The sequence below is a fragment of the Rutilus rutilus genome (genome assembly GCF_951802725.1).
Source record: "Rutilus rutilus genome assembly, chromosome: 5".
NCBI classification, from domain to species: Eukaryota; Metazoa; Chordata; class Actinopteri; order Cypriniformes; family Leuciscidae; genus Rutilus; species Rutilus rutilus.
The window spans coordinates 31,527,583-31,543,867 of record NC_140213.1 but is presented as its reverse complement, the minus strand read 5'-3'; the positions used below and the strand labels follow the sequence as shown (position 1 = coordinate 31,543,867).

Below are 16,285 nucleotides of genomic sequence, written 5' to 3'. Positions count from 1 at the left end.
CTGGTGGAGAGGAGACAGTGATGAAGCCAATCAGTATATGGGGATGATTAGGAGGCCATGATGGACAGAGGCCACTGGGCAAATTTGGCCAGGATGCCGGGGTTACACCCCTACTCTTTTGAAAGACATCCTGGGATTTTTAATGACCAGAGACTCAGGACCTCGGTTTAACATCTCATCCAAAGGACGGTGCTCTTTGACAGTATAGTGTCCCCATCACTTTGCTGGGGCGTTAGGACCCACACAGACCACAAGGTGAGCGCCCCCTGCTGGCCTCACATCTCTTCCAGCAGCAACCTGGTTTTCCCAGGAGGTCTCCCATCCAGGTACTGACCAGGCTCAACCCTGCTTAGCTTCAGTGGGCAACCAGTCATGGGCTACATATGGCTGCCTGGCTTATAAAAGTTGGTAACATTTTACAGTGTTTATTTACAAAAAAAACATTACCCGAATGCAAGTATCTGTTGTTCATTTAGTATAAGGAGGAATGATGCAAAAAAATGACATGAATATACTTGTAAAGAAATAAGCAAGTAAGCCACTCACTTTCTTCATTTTGGCTCTGTTTGTTTGGATTTTCCGAGTCCACAGGTGAACTGCATCTGGGTCCTGCATCTGAACTGCAGAACACCAGAACATTTAGCACAGTCTCTACATGACCTGAATACACAATATCAACTAAAACACAGTCTCTCCCTCACCAGCAGAAAGGTTTGAAGTCGGTGAAAGTCGCCCATCCCTTATCTTCCGTCTCGCTGAGCTGGGCGGTAGAGCTTCCCCACACGTTGGAGCCTGTATCTATAGCGATACTAGCAAAATCCCGACAGCTGAAGTCATCTTCAAAACTCGCTGTCCATCCAGGACCTGCTGGGTTATAATAATTTTTCCATTCAGATATTATATGAGATCAGGTGGGAGATCTAAATCTAGATCATGTGAGCTGTGAGCATACTCAGATCGCTGGACTGCTTGTCCATGTCCTGGTTCTGGATCTTGTCTGGAGTTTGTTTGGTCTCTGGAAACCACTCCATGTCAGGTGACCCCAGACGCCTGCGAGAGCCACCGTCCACCTCACTCTTCTGAGCATTTGTCACCAGTCCAAATCTATTAAAAAATAAACCATACACGGCAGTCAGAGCAGTCAATGTTTAGAGTGTGTGTGCAAGTGTGTGTGTGTGTGTTTTATGAACCTGCTTCTGGATTTCACTTGTGTTGCATAGTTGATTTCTTTATCCTCCCAAATATCTTCCTCCTCCTCAGGATCTTCAAACGGCCGGATTCGCTCCTTTGTGCAAGTCTCAAAGATAGCAGAGCTCTTCTGAGAGAGGAGAGAAACGGGAAGAGTAATAACAAAAGTGAGAAAGGAAGAGTGTGAAAAAAAAACAAATTTTTTTTATAGTATGGTGAAAATAACCCAAAACAGAAAAACCCCCAAAGTGTAATAAGATTATAGAACAATTAATAATAATAATAATAATAATAATAACAATAATAATAATAATAATATAAAGAAAGAATAAAAATAACAGAAAAACAGGACTCACCCCCTTGTCCCCCAGGTTAAAGCTGATCTCTGAGATTCGATCAAATGTGGCGCTGCAGGAAAAACAGACAGAAACTAGAGTTTAAACCTGAAGCAAAAACAATTAATTATTAAATAATGTTTTTGAAATTATATTTTAATCTTAAATATTTCAATTAAATATTTCAATTAAATTCAATAATTTTTTTCTAACTACGGTAGATTTACATTATCAAGGATTAAAGAACATGCAGTTTTTAAACATAAGATTAATATACATTTTATTTAACATTTAGATGAATATTTATATATAATAGTTGAATCTACATTTAACTCTATATCTAAACCTTTGCGCAGGAATCACCTGATGTTGCCGTCATGCTCCCCGAATTCATCGCCATTCAATCCAAACTGATCAACAAAGTTTGCCGTCATCTGCTGGATCTGATAATCTGAGAACACCTGTTAAGAGAAAGATGCTCATTGAAGGTGATTTGCGGGTTGTCATTTTTTATGTTAAAATACTTCCTATGATTTCACAGCACAAGTCTTTGTGCAAACTCTCACCAGGTCTGCAGTGTTCTTCTTGTTAGTTTCCATAAGCGTTTCATTCACAAACTGCTCCCAGCGAGCTTTATAGTCCTCTGGTAGCTCTGTCATACACAGACATACCAAATATTTGAAAACAAAGAATGAGGTTTGTTAAAAAAATTATATCATTCAAAAGTTTGGGGTCAGTAAGATTTTTTTTTAAAGAAATTAATACTGTTATTCAGCAAAAATGCATTAAAGAAGGAATATACAGTGTATTATATATATATATATATATATATATATATATATATAAATTATATAATATTATATATATTATATATATTATATAATATAAAATATATATTATTTATTACTAATGTATATTCGGTTTTAATCTCGGTTACTAACGTAACCTCGGTTCTCTTACGAGAGGTTCTCTCGTATTGCGTAAGTTGCTTACGCTACGGGAAAAACTCTTTTTCTTGAGATATTGAAGCCAAAAAATTATCCTTAATTTTGTATTTATTGTCAACGCGTTGCAGCAGCTAGCAGACCTAGAGCGGGCTATCTAGCACGCTCATTGGCTGCTCTGCGGCAACTGCAGCAGCCTACCACTGAGCCCTGCGTGGCATCACGCCAATGGGAGCTCTTCGCGCTCTCACGCGTCATAGCCCGCCAGAATGGGCGTGGCTTTAGCGTATAAAAGACGGGCTCGGGAGCTGCTTACCTGGTTTTCATAGACTGAAGCGAGACCAGCTCGAGGCGCGAGCACGGCCGGTTACGCAATACTCGTTCCCTCTCTAGAGAGAACCAAGGTTACGGTAGTAACCGAGTAATTTCTCTTACGAGAGGTTCTCTCGTATTGCGTAAGTTGCTTACGCTACGGGAACCCCTTGTCAACGCCGTGCGCGCCAAGCATCCACCACATATAGTCCCAGGGGCACACCCGGGGAACACAGATTAGTGGGAATAACACGGCCAACCTGAGTGGGCCAGTACAAGTACATAAGCACACAGTATCATGTGGCAGGGAATACAGAGCGGCACAGCCGGTCCATACTGAAAAGGGGATACCCTTATAGTGCAGTTAGGGGAGCTAGGATTAATGTGAGAGTAGCCTGCACGCGAACGAATCTGAGCAATCTGGACTGACAAAAGTCTAGCCTGTAGGGCAGGAACTTCTAGGTTATAAAACCTAACAAATGTAGAGGGGGAGGCCCAGCCTGCCACCATACAAATGTCGTGAATAGAAATTCCGCTGGACCGAGCCCTGACGCCCAAGGGGCACTGCAGGTCCTTAGACGCATATGCTGCCGCGATAGCGTCCACAATCCACCTGGACAAACTCTGTTTCGAGGTGGCGAGGCCCTTGGCGCGCCCACCAAACGAAACGAAGAGCTGCTCCTAGCGCCTGAAGGCAGCGGAGCGCGTGACGTAAACCCCTTAACACCCTAACAGGGCAAAGGAGGTTAACATCGACTTTGCTACCGGATCCCGGGAGGGCCGATAATGTAATAGCCTGTGCTCTGAAGGGAGTGCCAAGCACTTTGGGGACAAAACCATGTCTCGGCTTGAGGATGACTTTAGAGTCATTAGGTCCAAACTCGAGACACGCGGCGTTAACAGATAACGCGTGTAAGTCACTCACACGCTTGACTGATGACAGGGCTGTCAGAAAAGCGTTTTTGAGCGAAAGGTATTTCAGATCCACGGTCTGTAAAGGTTCAAAGGGATGTACTTTCATGGCCTCCAGGACCATAGAAAGATCCCAAATAGGAACCGACGGGGGTCGCGGGGGGTTCATCCTCCTAGCTCCTCTAAGGAAGCAGATGACAAACTCGTTCCTTCCTATTGACTGGCCGCGCGTCGACTCTGCGAACGCCGCAATGGCCGCAACATATACTTTGAGCATGGAAGAGGTCCTGCCCTTATCCAGCAGCTCTTGAAGGAAACAAAGCACCCCGGAGACCCCACAGGTTTGTGGGTCTAGGTTTTTGTCGGCGCACCAGCTAGTAAACACAGACCATTTAGATGCGTAGAGCCTTCTCGTAGAAGGAGCTCTAGACTGCGTGATAGTGTTCACAACCCCTTCTGGCAGGACAACGGCTATCTGTTGATTATCCATGCATGCAGAGACCAGCGCTCTGGATGAGGATGCCAAATCGAGCCGCCGGCTTGAGAGAGGAGATCCTTTCTCAGCGGAATCGGCCATGGGGCTAAGTCCGTCAGCCGCCTCAATTCCGGGAACCAAGTTTGGTTCTCCCATCGCGGGGCTATGAGGAGCACCGAGTGGCCAGTCTCCCTGATTCTCCTGATTACCTGTGGTAACAGCGAGATCGGGGGAAAAGTGTACAGCGGGCAGCTGGGCCATGCTTGGGGCAGCTGGGCCATGCTTGGGCCAGCGCGTCCTCATTCTTCGAAAAGAACATTGGGCATTGAGCGTTGTCTTTTGACGCAAATAGGTCGACTTTTGCTTTGCCGAAGAGGCGCCACAGTAGCTGGACTGGATGAGAATGCAGGGACCATTCTCCTGGAGGAACATTGTTCCTGGACAGTCTGTCTGGACCGTCGTTCAGGCGACCAGGCACATGCGCGGCTCTCAGCGAGGGAGTGCTGAGCCCAAACGAGGAGGCGTTCTGCCAGAGCGTTGAGATTTCTGGATCTGATGCCGCCCTGGCGGTTCACGTAGGCCACCGCTGACATGTTGTCCGTGCGAACCAGTACATGGTGGCCACACAGGCAAGGGAGGAAGTGCCTCAGCGTCTTCTCGACCGCTATCATCTCCAGACAGTTTATGTGAAGGCCCTTTTCCTGGTCTGACCACTGGCCAAAGATCGGCTTGCCCGCTCGAAGCGTCTGTCGAGATAATCTTCCGGTACGAGATCGCTCCTATTGTCACTCCCGACTGGTACCATTCGACCGCTATCCAGGGCTCCAGAGCTGAAACGCAGCTGAGTTTTTCCCGTAGCGTAAGCAACTTACGCAATACGAGAGAACCTCTCGTAAGAGAAACACACACTTATAATACATACATACATACGTATATAACACAAATCCTCCCAAAAACACTGTGTTAGCTACCTTTTATTAGTTGTGTGATTTGGGTCTGCTCTTGTTCTCTCTCTGCATTCTGCACAACTGTGTTGGCAATCCTGGTCAGATGACCCATATACCCTCTTCTCATGCCTCCAGCTTTCCTATAACACACAGAGATATAAGATCATAAGATACTCCAGCAAAAGCGTATAGACTTCAGCTCATAGATATTTAAGTTTGTCCTTACTGTGTTTTGTCATTTTCTTCCCAAGCATCCAAAATCCTCTGAACCAGCCTGCAGTCCTTCAGTAGCTGCACACAAACAATTATATTTCAATGACGTATACATACAGCATTTCACAAGAGGAAACCTTTTCATTTTTTGACAATTGATGTCATAAGTGCTGTAAATGTATTATATATGTTGTGTGTGTGTTTATGAGGACCCAAATGTATATAATGAAATGTGACATTGACATGTATAACTTCCTGTGTCCTCAAAAACCAAATAGCTTAAAACATACTAATCTGTGTTTTTTTTACTTTAAAAAAAGTTTTATGTGACGCGACAGGTTGTACAGTATAAAAACCATTACGCCTATGGAGAGTCCTGTAAACCACATTTACCAAAGTCAATGAGTGTGAGATACAGTATTTTATTTATATTTATATTATATATTATTATATATTTATATTATTACATACACATACATACATACGTACGTTTATCAAGTGACTCAAACTTGATTATTATTCTGCTGACATGGTAATATATAGTGCCTCACTACTGCCAATTTATTTTTATATTACTTTATTACATGTTACTATATATGACTATACAAAGCTTCAATAAGTGAGGGTCATGCTTACATGCTTTATCAAGTCACAGCTTGTGAACATGTCAGATCTGTCTGAGTTTTGTGTTTCCAGCTGAATCTGATCTGGACTGTCATGTGTTTTTCCATTCTGTGTTGACTGGTTAAGGATGGCAGAGACACAATGCTCCACTTGGATGTGTAGGAAGTTATTCCAGGAGAATTTAAAAAACAAGTCCTAAAGAGAGAAACAGATTAAGAAAGAAAATGGAAATGTCTCTGAAAGAACTCTTATGTTCACCAAGGCTGCATATATTTGATCAAACATACAGTAAAACAGTAATAATGAAAAATATTATAACAATTTAAAATTATATTCAATTTTACTATATTTTAAATACATTTCATTTATTCCTGTGATGGCAAAGCTGAATTTTCAGCACCATTACTCCAATCATCAATACTCCAGTCACATGATGCTTCAAAAATCATTCTAATATGCTGATTTGCTGCTCAAGAAACATATCTTATTATTATCAATGTTTAAAACAGTTGTGTAGCTTCTTTTTTTTGTGGAAACCATTATGCGTTTATTTATTTTTTAAATTCTTTGATGAATATTAAGTTAAAAAGAACAGCATTTATTTGAAAGAGAATTCTTTTGTAACATTATAAATGTCTTTACTGTCACTTTTGATCAATTTAATGCATCCTTGCTGAATAAACATTCATTTCAAATAAAATAAATAATTTCTTAGAATAAATTTTTTTAACTAATAATATCAAATTGTCTTATTCCCAGATAGATCAAAATGTAAAGTATTAAAAAAAAGGATTGGCTCTAAGAAAAGGAAACATTTTGTTTATTTGTTGACTTTGTAAGCTAGACTAAGGATGACTCATACCAGCAGCAGGTTGATCATGTTCATTTGGCAGAGCTCCTGGTGGATTCTGGGAGATCTGGTGTACAGGAGAGCAGCCATCAATCTGGACGCATACAGCCGCGCGTTGCCAAACGGCTCCTCAAGAACACCCATCGTGGTCAACATCACACATTTCTGAGTGCGGAGATAGTCCAAAAAACATCAACCTCCTCTATGTGACATCTTTCAGTGACTTGACTTTGTTTTAAGACTTGATAAAACCAGAGGAGCAGACTAACCTTGAGTGGGTTTAACAGAAGGTGGTGGAAGTGCTTTAGATGTGGTTGGATGCCCATTAAAATGCTGTTGTTAACAGTGTAAGACTTTTCCAATCCCTGAGAGCACGGGTCAGTCACCTGCTCAACACTGTTACACACACACATTCTTTAGTAACAGTGATTGTGTGTGTGTGTGTGTGTGTGTGTGTGTGTGTGTGTGTGTGTGTGTGTGTGTGTGTGTGTGTGTGTGTGTGTATATATGATTAAATGCATTTGTTACTCACCCAGGTCTCTGAGTTTCCAACAATGTGAGTAACACTTGCGTTCCATAGACGATGCACACTTCACTCTTTTCTCCTTCAAACATGTTCTTCAATAGGGCCTCAACATTCTGCTGTCTGAAACAGCAGCCGGAGACTTCAGTTTAGTTAATCTGTTCAAGCATAAAGTCCATTCCACATTCTGCTTATTTTGGCTGACAACTGCCCACTTAGAGAGTAAGAAACCATCTAGCTGACATGAAAAGTGACTGAACACAGTGACGGTGATCACACACACTCACAGCTCTAGTGTTGTGAGCAAAGGGTCGGTCTCTGAAGATTCCTGCAGCAGACTGGCCTGATCTCTGCTCAGACGGATGATGTCACACAGGGTCTGAGATGCGTTCGACTGCCTCTGTAAACACACATTTATGTATATGTGTCATCTTTCATATGTCTATTTATTTCGATTTGTAAGATGGAATCAAATGTTATGTTGCATAAGGACTTTTTCGATACCAAGATCAAAAACACAGTATAACTATCATCTTTAAAGGGATAGTTCACCCAAAAATGAAATTATTAAAGTCCCCCTGTGGTGAAAATCAAGCTTTTAATGTTGTTTATATGTCTATGTGGTGTTTTTAATATGCTTTAAGACAAACCATGTCCAAATGCATAAGTCAACACCGTTTCTGAGTTTTTTTTCTCCTTTAAACTGCAATGAACCAAAGACAGTCTCAAAAACACAGTTTGAAATCGCTGGTGTTTATTACGTTACAAACTACCTTGTAACCAATCACATCAACGTGTGATCGTCAATGAGTGGATCTCTGAACTGGTGTGAGTGAGTGGAGGCGGGGCTAATTTGCATATTTATAGAACCACGTATACTAAATGAGGCAAGGGGCAAGTTACATTCAAGCTATTTAAAGGCATGAAGAAATTGTTTTTTTCCCAAGGAAAAAACATTTAAATATGTAATTTTGGTGATCAAATATTAGTTTTAAGGGATAAAATTATTGACTACAGGGGGACTTTAAAGATCAATGATAAGAAAGTCGGAAACCAAACAGTTGATGGTAGTATGGGGGGGGTTCCAACTGTTTGGTTTCCGACATTCTTCAAAATATCATCTTTTGTGTTCAGCAGAAGAAAAATTCATACAGGTTTGAAACAAACTCATCATGAGTAAATGATGACAGAATTTCCATGTTTGGATGAACTATCCCTTTAAAGCTGCAGTCCGTAGTTTTTCCTCTTTGTCGCCATCTCTGTTCGAAATCTGCAATTGCAGTTATTCACGGAATTGTCAACTTTACGTGGGTTGTGCCTCGGTATGGCACAGCGCGGATGAATCCAATGTTTTGAGGAAAATGTGTGGCTGTCAGTCACCGCTCATTCTACTTTTTGGAAGTATGACCAACATAAGAATTTTCACCTGAAAATGTCATCTGAACAAGTAACATCCACTTTTGTTCTGACCAACTAAGGGAAAAAAAGCATTGCAGTAATCGCGCTGATTAAATCCAACAATCGCTTATATCACGTCAAACCGTGCAAATTATACTTTGTTCTCAAATTCTCAAATCAAATCCTTGTTTTCGCATGGGCCCGGTTGCAGTCTCTTTTGTTTTCTGTAGCCACTCCGAAGTCTTTTGCATTTTACAACGGGTGAATCTCCAGTTGTCACTGGTGATTGTCGTTTGAACCTTTCTGGATCCGCCATCAAATTGATAAGTTTAATTATATAAAGTGCTGTGAGAAAAGGCTATAAATCTCCACCTCCAACATCCTCACACGCAATATAGCCTACTAGCCGAGACTCCTTCTTTATGTGTACAGATTAGGGGTTTCATCAACTAGACGACTGTCACAACCACTAGTCGGCGCTGTCGGCCCTAAATCGACTAGTCGGAAACAAAATGGCGTCAGGCGTTGAGGTACCTATGCGTCCAAAACGGTCAAGGTCATCCTATGTGTGGAAATACTTCACAGAAAATGTAGACACATCCACCGTTACCTGTAAGTTATGTAAAGCAGTGCTAAAATACAATAGCAATACGTCTGCAATGGATAATCATCTTAGGATGAAACACCCACTGCCAACAGCAACCGTTCGTTGCAATGACTGGTTTTCATCGACTGAAGCGAGACCAGCTCGGGGCGCGAGCACGGCAGGTTACACAATACTCGTTCCCTCTTCTAGAGAGAACCGAGGTTATGTTAGGTAAAATATTGGCCTATACATGCTTAAATGATATTTGCTTAAAGATGCAATGAAAAATGTAGTTAAAACTATATGCAAAACTCAGAGTTGTGATGTTGACAATGTTATTGTCTGAGGCTAGCCATGTGGCAATGTTTATCTGCAACATTCGCTGATGAGCGTGGTGTGGCGCGGTTCACAACAAGAATGTTTTAATTACAAGAATGTTTTAAATGAATGCTGCTGTTTTTGTATTAACACATGTTGATGAAAAGAATAACTGATGAATTTATTTATTATGTTATTTCTGAATTTCAAAAATACATTTCCAATGATTCACCAGAACTCCTTCCTCTGTGTCTTCCTTAACAATGCTCAATGCGTTAAAGCGTCAATTTAATGAATAAATAATTTAACGAATAGTCGTCGACTGTTATGCAAAACTAGTCGACTAGCAAAAATCAGTAGTTGTGAAACCCCTAGTACAGATGTGACGTAATGATGCAAAGACATGCTCGAATTTCGACGGAAATCCACCAGTACCACTGGAATTAAATACATTATTATAAGCTTACCGTTTTGAATCGAGCTAAGGCAAGCAGTTCATTTTGAACACTGGCTGGTTATGTACTTGCTCAAAAAATTACTTTGGATAATTTTTAACCCCAAAAAGTTACGGACTGGAGCTTTAAGGTAAGAGATTTAAACGAGTACTTAACGGTATGTATCAAACTTTGTCATGTAATTCATTCTCTAGTAAAACTCTAGTGATGTCTGACCTCATCGTCAATGTGAGGGTGTATCAGCTCAATGAGTCTCTGGATCAGCCTCTCTTCATTCAGCCACTGGAAACAGACGACATGAAAATAAAATAAAAATTACACACAGATACAGGTGTTTATTTCGTTTTGAGCACTTTTATATCCCACGGGTTGATTTTTATTAAAACTAAAGATTACAGTTTTTACTTTTTGTTTTATGAAAATCAAATTAAAATTGTTTTAAAAAATATTGACCATGTCTTCATCATTTCAGGGTTTTTTTTCTAAGGACTTCTATGCACATATTTTTATTGTTTTTCCCCTGTGCCACATTTTAAATATAAATTCAATACAAATCTTACAAATTTAAAAATTAAAAATATGAATTATTTCAACTATGATAAGATACACAAGAACTAAAATCATCAAAAAACACTTTCAATATTATAAACACTACCATTCAAAGTTTGGGGTGAGTAAGATTTTTTTGTTTTACTCATCAAGGACATTACATTTATCAAAAATGTGAGTAAAGACATTTATAATGTTACAAAAGATTTCTATTTCAAACAAATGCTGTTTTTTACAATGCATCAGTTTCCACCAAAACAGCACAACTGTTTTAATAATAATAAATGTTTCTTGAGCAGCAAATCAACATATTAAAATGATTTAATGAGTTAATTTTTTCTCAAAGCCAAAGTGTCCATTATAGAAATATTAATGAATCAGCTGGTTGAATGCACTCACACTAAGCACTTCCTGTCTGAGACAAGCGGGCTCCACGCTGCTAATGAGACGCAGCACCAGATCCATCATGGCCGACGTGTCCAAGTGTTTCAACACCTGCCCTATAAAATCCTCTTTTTTCTTTAGGAAACCAATCATCTGATGAAAAATTTGAATCAACAAAGATCAGGATAAAAAGAATCGAGCAAATACAAATCAATGATTTTCAAAGGAACTGAGATGCACGTTTGCGCACCTGCTCTGTCTTGCGGGTGATGAGGTTGCCAACAGTTTTACTGAAGAACGAGGCCAGTAGAGGGTTCAGCGGTGGCGTCTGCTCTAGGAAGTTATAGAGTGTCTTCAGCAGAGACTCGTCTCCACCAACTTTATCGTTGATGAGGGACACATCGCACGTCAACAACTCACATGCTACATTAGCATACCTGCATGAGAGACCGAGAGAAAAAAACCACATACAACTAGTGGATGACCAACATATCTTAAATAGATTCAATATACACTGCAAATTTAAAGGTAGGGTAGGCAAATTGTTTTATAAACACTTCCTGTTATACTAGTTGAAACTCTCTTCACATCCTGAAAGCAATAAATAATAGGTCTAAATATTGAAACATGTACATATATCTTCTGTGGAAGTCACAGAACCAAAAAATGTTCATTCAATCATTGCATTTGGTCCGAAAGCAATGATACGTTGTCTGACCTGCCGGTCAACATGTATTTCCAAACCTCCACAAACCTGCTCACACAGACATCCAAGCCATCAGCACGTATGTAAGGCTATGCAGAGTTGTAGACAGAAAGCCACCAAGTGCCGCAAACAAACTGAAGCCTCCTTTTACAGTTCCTCCTGAACCAAAACAACGAGCTTATGCTGTGTTCACGCCATGTCGTAATCGTAATTAAGAGAAGGCCACTCGTGACGTTCTACCCGGAGCTGTTCACGTCCTCAGACTCTGATTTATGCGTTTCTATGTCAGCACTTTCAATGGTGAAATAAATCTTGTATATAACGATACTGTCGTAACCACTCACGCAGAGTCGTCGTTTTCTTTTCCTTGACTCTTCCAACCGCACTTTCTTAGTTTTCTTCGTCGACTCTGCCATGATTCACGTCTGAAATGCGTGCTAGTGTCTTCCATAGAGGCTGCTTCATATGTTGTTGATGTATGTGACGTCGTGCCGTAAAGCAAGTCGTGTTTCTGGCGTGATTTGTCGGGGCGCCACCTCTCAAACTTGCACTGCTGGTTTCGCCAGCGGCGTCCCCCCCCGCTTTGCTATCGGGATGATTCGCCCTACGAGTTTGTTTATCATCGAAATGATTCCGAAGGGTTATATTAAGGTACAAATCGTGCATAGTGTGCCTTTAATGTGTTTTGAAGGAGGTGTGGCTTTGGAGATGCTCTAAACAAAGGGAGGGCTGGATCTCATGCTTTTAAAGCTAGCTTGCTATTGCTAGCCTGTCCAAAATTGCCTAGCCTACCTTTAATGGCAGCACAAGCACATGAATACATATTTAGTAAATGAAATGTCATATATATATATATATATATAAAAACTGAAAAACAAACTTTGAAATGTTTGCCTTGCCAACTAACTGAAATACTGAGTTGAAGTACTAAAATGATTAAACTGAAATAAAAATTAATTCAAGCTAAATAGAAATTTATAAAATTACAAGAGCACACACCTTTACTAAAACTTAAACTAAAATTTAAAAAATTTAAACTGAAGAAGTTACAATAAATGCTAATTCAAAATATTAATAAATACTATAACAGCATATAAATGATACTAAAATAATACTGGGATAACTAACAAAAAATGTATAATTATTCGCCAAAAATGAGTTGATTAATTGTCTGATTAACTGTCTGATAATTTGTAATTTAAAAAAATAAATAATAATAATAATAATAATAATAATAATAATAAATATATATATATATATATATATATATTTATATTTATATATGTATGTGTATGTGTGTGTGTGTGTGTGTAAGCCAGCCTGCTACATAATATCTAATTGTCCAAAATATCAGTTGATGAAATTAAGCTGTTCAAAAATCTGTCAATTAATTTTTTCTCCATTGCAGACAAAGTTTCAAATCATTTTATTTAAGAGGTGCTCAGAAAGTGTAGAGCATCTTTTTCACTCACTTGTAGCGCAGTTTCTCCTCCCGGTCAGTAGGGGGCTCGTGCGTGACGAGGTTGAGAAGCTCCAGCATGCTGCTGTCCCGGGTGAGGAAGAGGAGGAGGCGCTGATTCTGGGCCTTGCACTCCTGCAGCACATCTTCTTCATCCAGCAGCTCCTGTAGGGTCACATCCTCCTTCTCCAAGAGCTTCTCAACCTGAGATGAGTTGTGCAGGTCAAACTTCCAAAACATGACTGCAGCCTATAGAAGAAAGAGAGAGCGCCTGAGACAGACAGAGAGAGGATGTTACTTACTCAAGCATATTAGAATAAGAAATCAAGCTGATGTTTTAAAGGGTTTTCTGGCCACTTAGTTTGCCAAAAAAGTCAAATTAGAAAATGCACCAGTAAAATAGTGAATAGTAAAATCCAGAGCAGGTGCAGCATCAACAGCAACTGTTAAACATTAGCGAGTCAGCTGTAATTACACTCTTAGTTAAAGAATCAACTGCATCAGTCAATTAAAGCTGATCTAATTTCATTTGACTTCAGACTTCATTTGACTTCATTTGAAATCCACTCTTTGACAGTAGGTGGCGCTTATGGAACAGCAATGATTTTGTCTCCTTGATTACCTCTACACAAAGCAGCACTGCGCTGATAAACACTACTTTATACAGACGTAAGACGAAAATAAATTACAATCGAAACTTTCCTGAAGACAGTCAGTTGCCTTCAGAGATACATTCATATAAACCCCAACACCAATTCTTCCTATACTTCATGCATCGCAAACAATGAGCTTCTTGTGCCTGGTACAGCATTTTCTCTGCTGCGTTTTCCTCTTTGCGTTTGTCTTTGGTGTCCCATCTCTGGCATGTGATAACGTCCTGTTTACAGACTTAGTAATATTTCGACACACGTCGTAGGCAGTGGTTAAAGGCTGCAATGAATCATAAATATGGAGAGAACGCCACAATAGAAATTCTGAAAATACCTCAGTGTTTGTAGTCAACATTTCAAAATGGATGCCCACAAACAGTTTTTCAGTTGAAAAAAAGGAGGGGAGAAACTGAAGAGACTGCCACTCTGTCCAACCCCCCGAAGCAAAATGCTGTCGCGTACAGGCAAGAAAGCTGTTGCCATAGTGTGCCATTTTTACCATAGTGCTGTTTAAATAGTAGACATAGCACGATACCATGATAAACCTACACCTTACAATTACTGTTCTGTTAATAACCCTCAGTTGATCCGACTATCCGTGGGCGGAGATACAAAAATGCGGAAGTACTGTATAATCTGTAGTTTTCATGAAAGTCCTGGAGCTGTCAAAAGTCGCGACATCTGGCGAAATTTTGCTGACAAATAAACATGAATTTCTCTGTCCAGGTAACACGGAGAACGAGTAAACATTGTTCATTTACATACTACCAGCATTGTAACAATTCAAAGCGGTTTGAAAATCTGCGAAGTTACACTTTAAGCAGTAAATTACCTTCAGGGAGATAGTGTGTTTCCTTGGTTGGGATGCAGAGACCAGTTTACACACATTGGTTTCCTAGATTGAGTGGTCAGTGGTCAGATAACCCACCCATCCGAAAGGGCTGCCTTACATTACAACACAGGCTCCTGTAGGGACAAAGACAAGGCATCAAGTAATGACTGAGACCAGTGAGGAAAACAGTGATGAGTGGAGGTGAGGAAAGAATGCTATGCACATTTTAATTAAGTCACATCAAGGTTCTGTAATACGTCTAGGACTCGGGCTGAATAATCTCTTGTTTAAAACACACATGAAGGTGTTCACACACCTACAGATAACAGCATGTTCCATTTTAGTCTTTTAATGGGATTAATCAGCATATGCAGCGGATATGAGGTCAGCCGCAAGCCTAAACCACATCATACAGACCATTACTGCACTGCATCTATTACAACAAACATTTATATAGAGCACTCACAGAGAGAAATACTAGAGGAAAGTGATACAAATATTTATCATAGAAACATTATTAATTATTTAGACTTTTCCAGCACTAGATATATGCATCTACTGTGTAAAATGTTGGTTATTGTGTAAAGCGAAGTTTTAACATTATGAACATCAATCAGCAAATAGTAATTAAAATCATGTGTGTTTGGTGAAAGCAAGAATGCTACAGAGATCCTCATGTGTGTGATCATCAAATCATACAGTCCACACACACTTCACGCCCACGCGTACGTGTGTGACAGGGCTACGGGCATTCAATGAAAATCAGACGACTGTACGACGACAATGTTATTTTGAACTAAAACACGTATTTATCTTAACGAGGCGAAATCACATCCCTCGTTCAAGATCAATGTCAGAGAGAGACACACACAGCGGCCTCGCTCAATGTCACTGTCCGTGATCCACCAATCAGAACGCAGAAGCGAGACTCGAAACACCAATCAAAACGCTTAGAATTTGCATGCCCGTTTACTGGATGTTGCAAAGCGTTATAAATGCCTCCACTGTCAAAAGCCTTTAAATCGTATTAAACTCATTTGCATAAACAAAGGTAAACATCCTCAGAAGCCCAAGCATGTCGAGGTAGTGACTACGTAATGTTACAGCTATCGTATTTGATCTCAGAATATTGTGATGACTGTAATATGAGCATACACTTCAAGGTGAAAGGCATTACTGTTTAACATACTAGTCATCATGGTATATTTTTAATAATTGCTCATGTCACGTGAGTCCATATGCAGGTCATAAACGCATCTGTACTCTTCATCAGAGACGATCGACTAGCATATAAACGCACAGACATAGTAAAAACAGCATTAATGTGAACAGATAAACTGCTGTGAACTTACCAGAAACACTTTGAGATGTCAGACAAACAAACAGCAATCTGTGATCAGACCTGTTCTGTACGGTGTCAAAGGGCGAGGGGAGATGTGATATTTTGTTTACGATGCATCGTCCTGCATCCATAGATCCCCCAACGTCCTAACGTTACCTCCTTCAGCAGCCCTGCTTCAGCACTGGCTCCTTCAGAGCTTTAAACTGTTAGCAGAAAAAGATTTGGACATTATTTATCAAGTCAAAATGGCCGACAAGGAGACGCGCACGCGCACGCTGTGTGT

The 16,285-nt window shown here is 40.2% G+C and overlaps 1 protein-coding gene and 1 long non-coding RNA gene across 5 annotated transcripts in view; one reads left to right on the top strand and one right to left on the bottom strand.

Moving 5' to 3' along the window:
• LOC311290508 overlaps window positions 1-1,979 on the top strand; it is a 16,126-nt gene extending 14,147 nt beyond the window's left edge. The window contains exon 3 of the long non-coding RNA XR_014627403.1: window positions 1,880-1,979. This is a non-coding gene — a long non-coding RNA (uncharacterized lncRNA). The remainder of the gene's footprint in view (window positions 1-1,879) is intronic.
• Window positions 1-16,285, bottom strand: part of ppp6r2b (protein phosphatase 6, regulatory subunit 2b) — a 23,679-nt gene extending 7,394 nt beyond the window's left edge. For 2 of the 4 annotated variants that reach the window (XM_084409010.1, XM_084409012.1), the window contains exons 1-20: window positions 16,013-16,285; window positions 14,661-14,794; window positions 13,192-13,449; window positions 11,264-11,450; window positions 11,029-11,166; window positions 10,297-10,362; window positions 7,611-7,723; window positions 7,333-7,446; window positions 7,070-7,196; window positions 6,813-6,965; window positions 5,963-6,145; window positions 5,340-5,404; window positions 5,138-5,253; window positions 2,090-2,175; window positions 1,887-1,984; window positions 1,545-1,596; window positions 1,191-1,318; window positions 953-1,104; window positions 702-867; window positions 547-620 (exon numbers count right to left, since the gene is read on the bottom strand). In XM_084409010.1, the coding sequence (XP_084265136.1) occupies window positions 547-620; window positions 702-867; window positions 953-1,104; window positions 1,191-1,318; window positions 1,545-1,596; window positions 1,887-1,984; window positions 2,090-2,175; window positions 5,138-5,253; window positions 5,340-5,404; window positions 5,963-6,145; window positions 6,813-6,965; window positions 7,070-7,196; window positions 7,333-7,446; window positions 7,611-7,723; window positions 10,297-10,362; window positions 11,029-11,166; window positions 11,264-11,450; window positions 13,192-13,418 (2,245 nt within the window). In that variant the 5' untranslated portion in view covers window positions 13,419-13,449; window positions 14,661-14,794; window positions 16,013-16,285. The remainder of the gene's footprint in view (window positions 1-546; window positions 621-701; window positions 868-952; window positions 1,105-1,190; window positions 1,319-1,544; window positions 1,597-1,886; window positions 1,985-2,089; window positions 2,176-5,137; window positions 5,254-5,339; window positions 5,405-5,962; window positions 6,146-6,812; window positions 6,966-7,069; window positions 7,197-7,332; window positions 7,447-7,610; window positions 7,724-10,296; window positions 10,363-11,028; window positions 11,167-11,263; window positions 11,451-13,191; window positions 13,450-14,660; window positions 14,795-16,012) is intronic. The other 2 variants (XM_084409011.1, XM_084409013.1) reach the window with 1 other exon arrangement.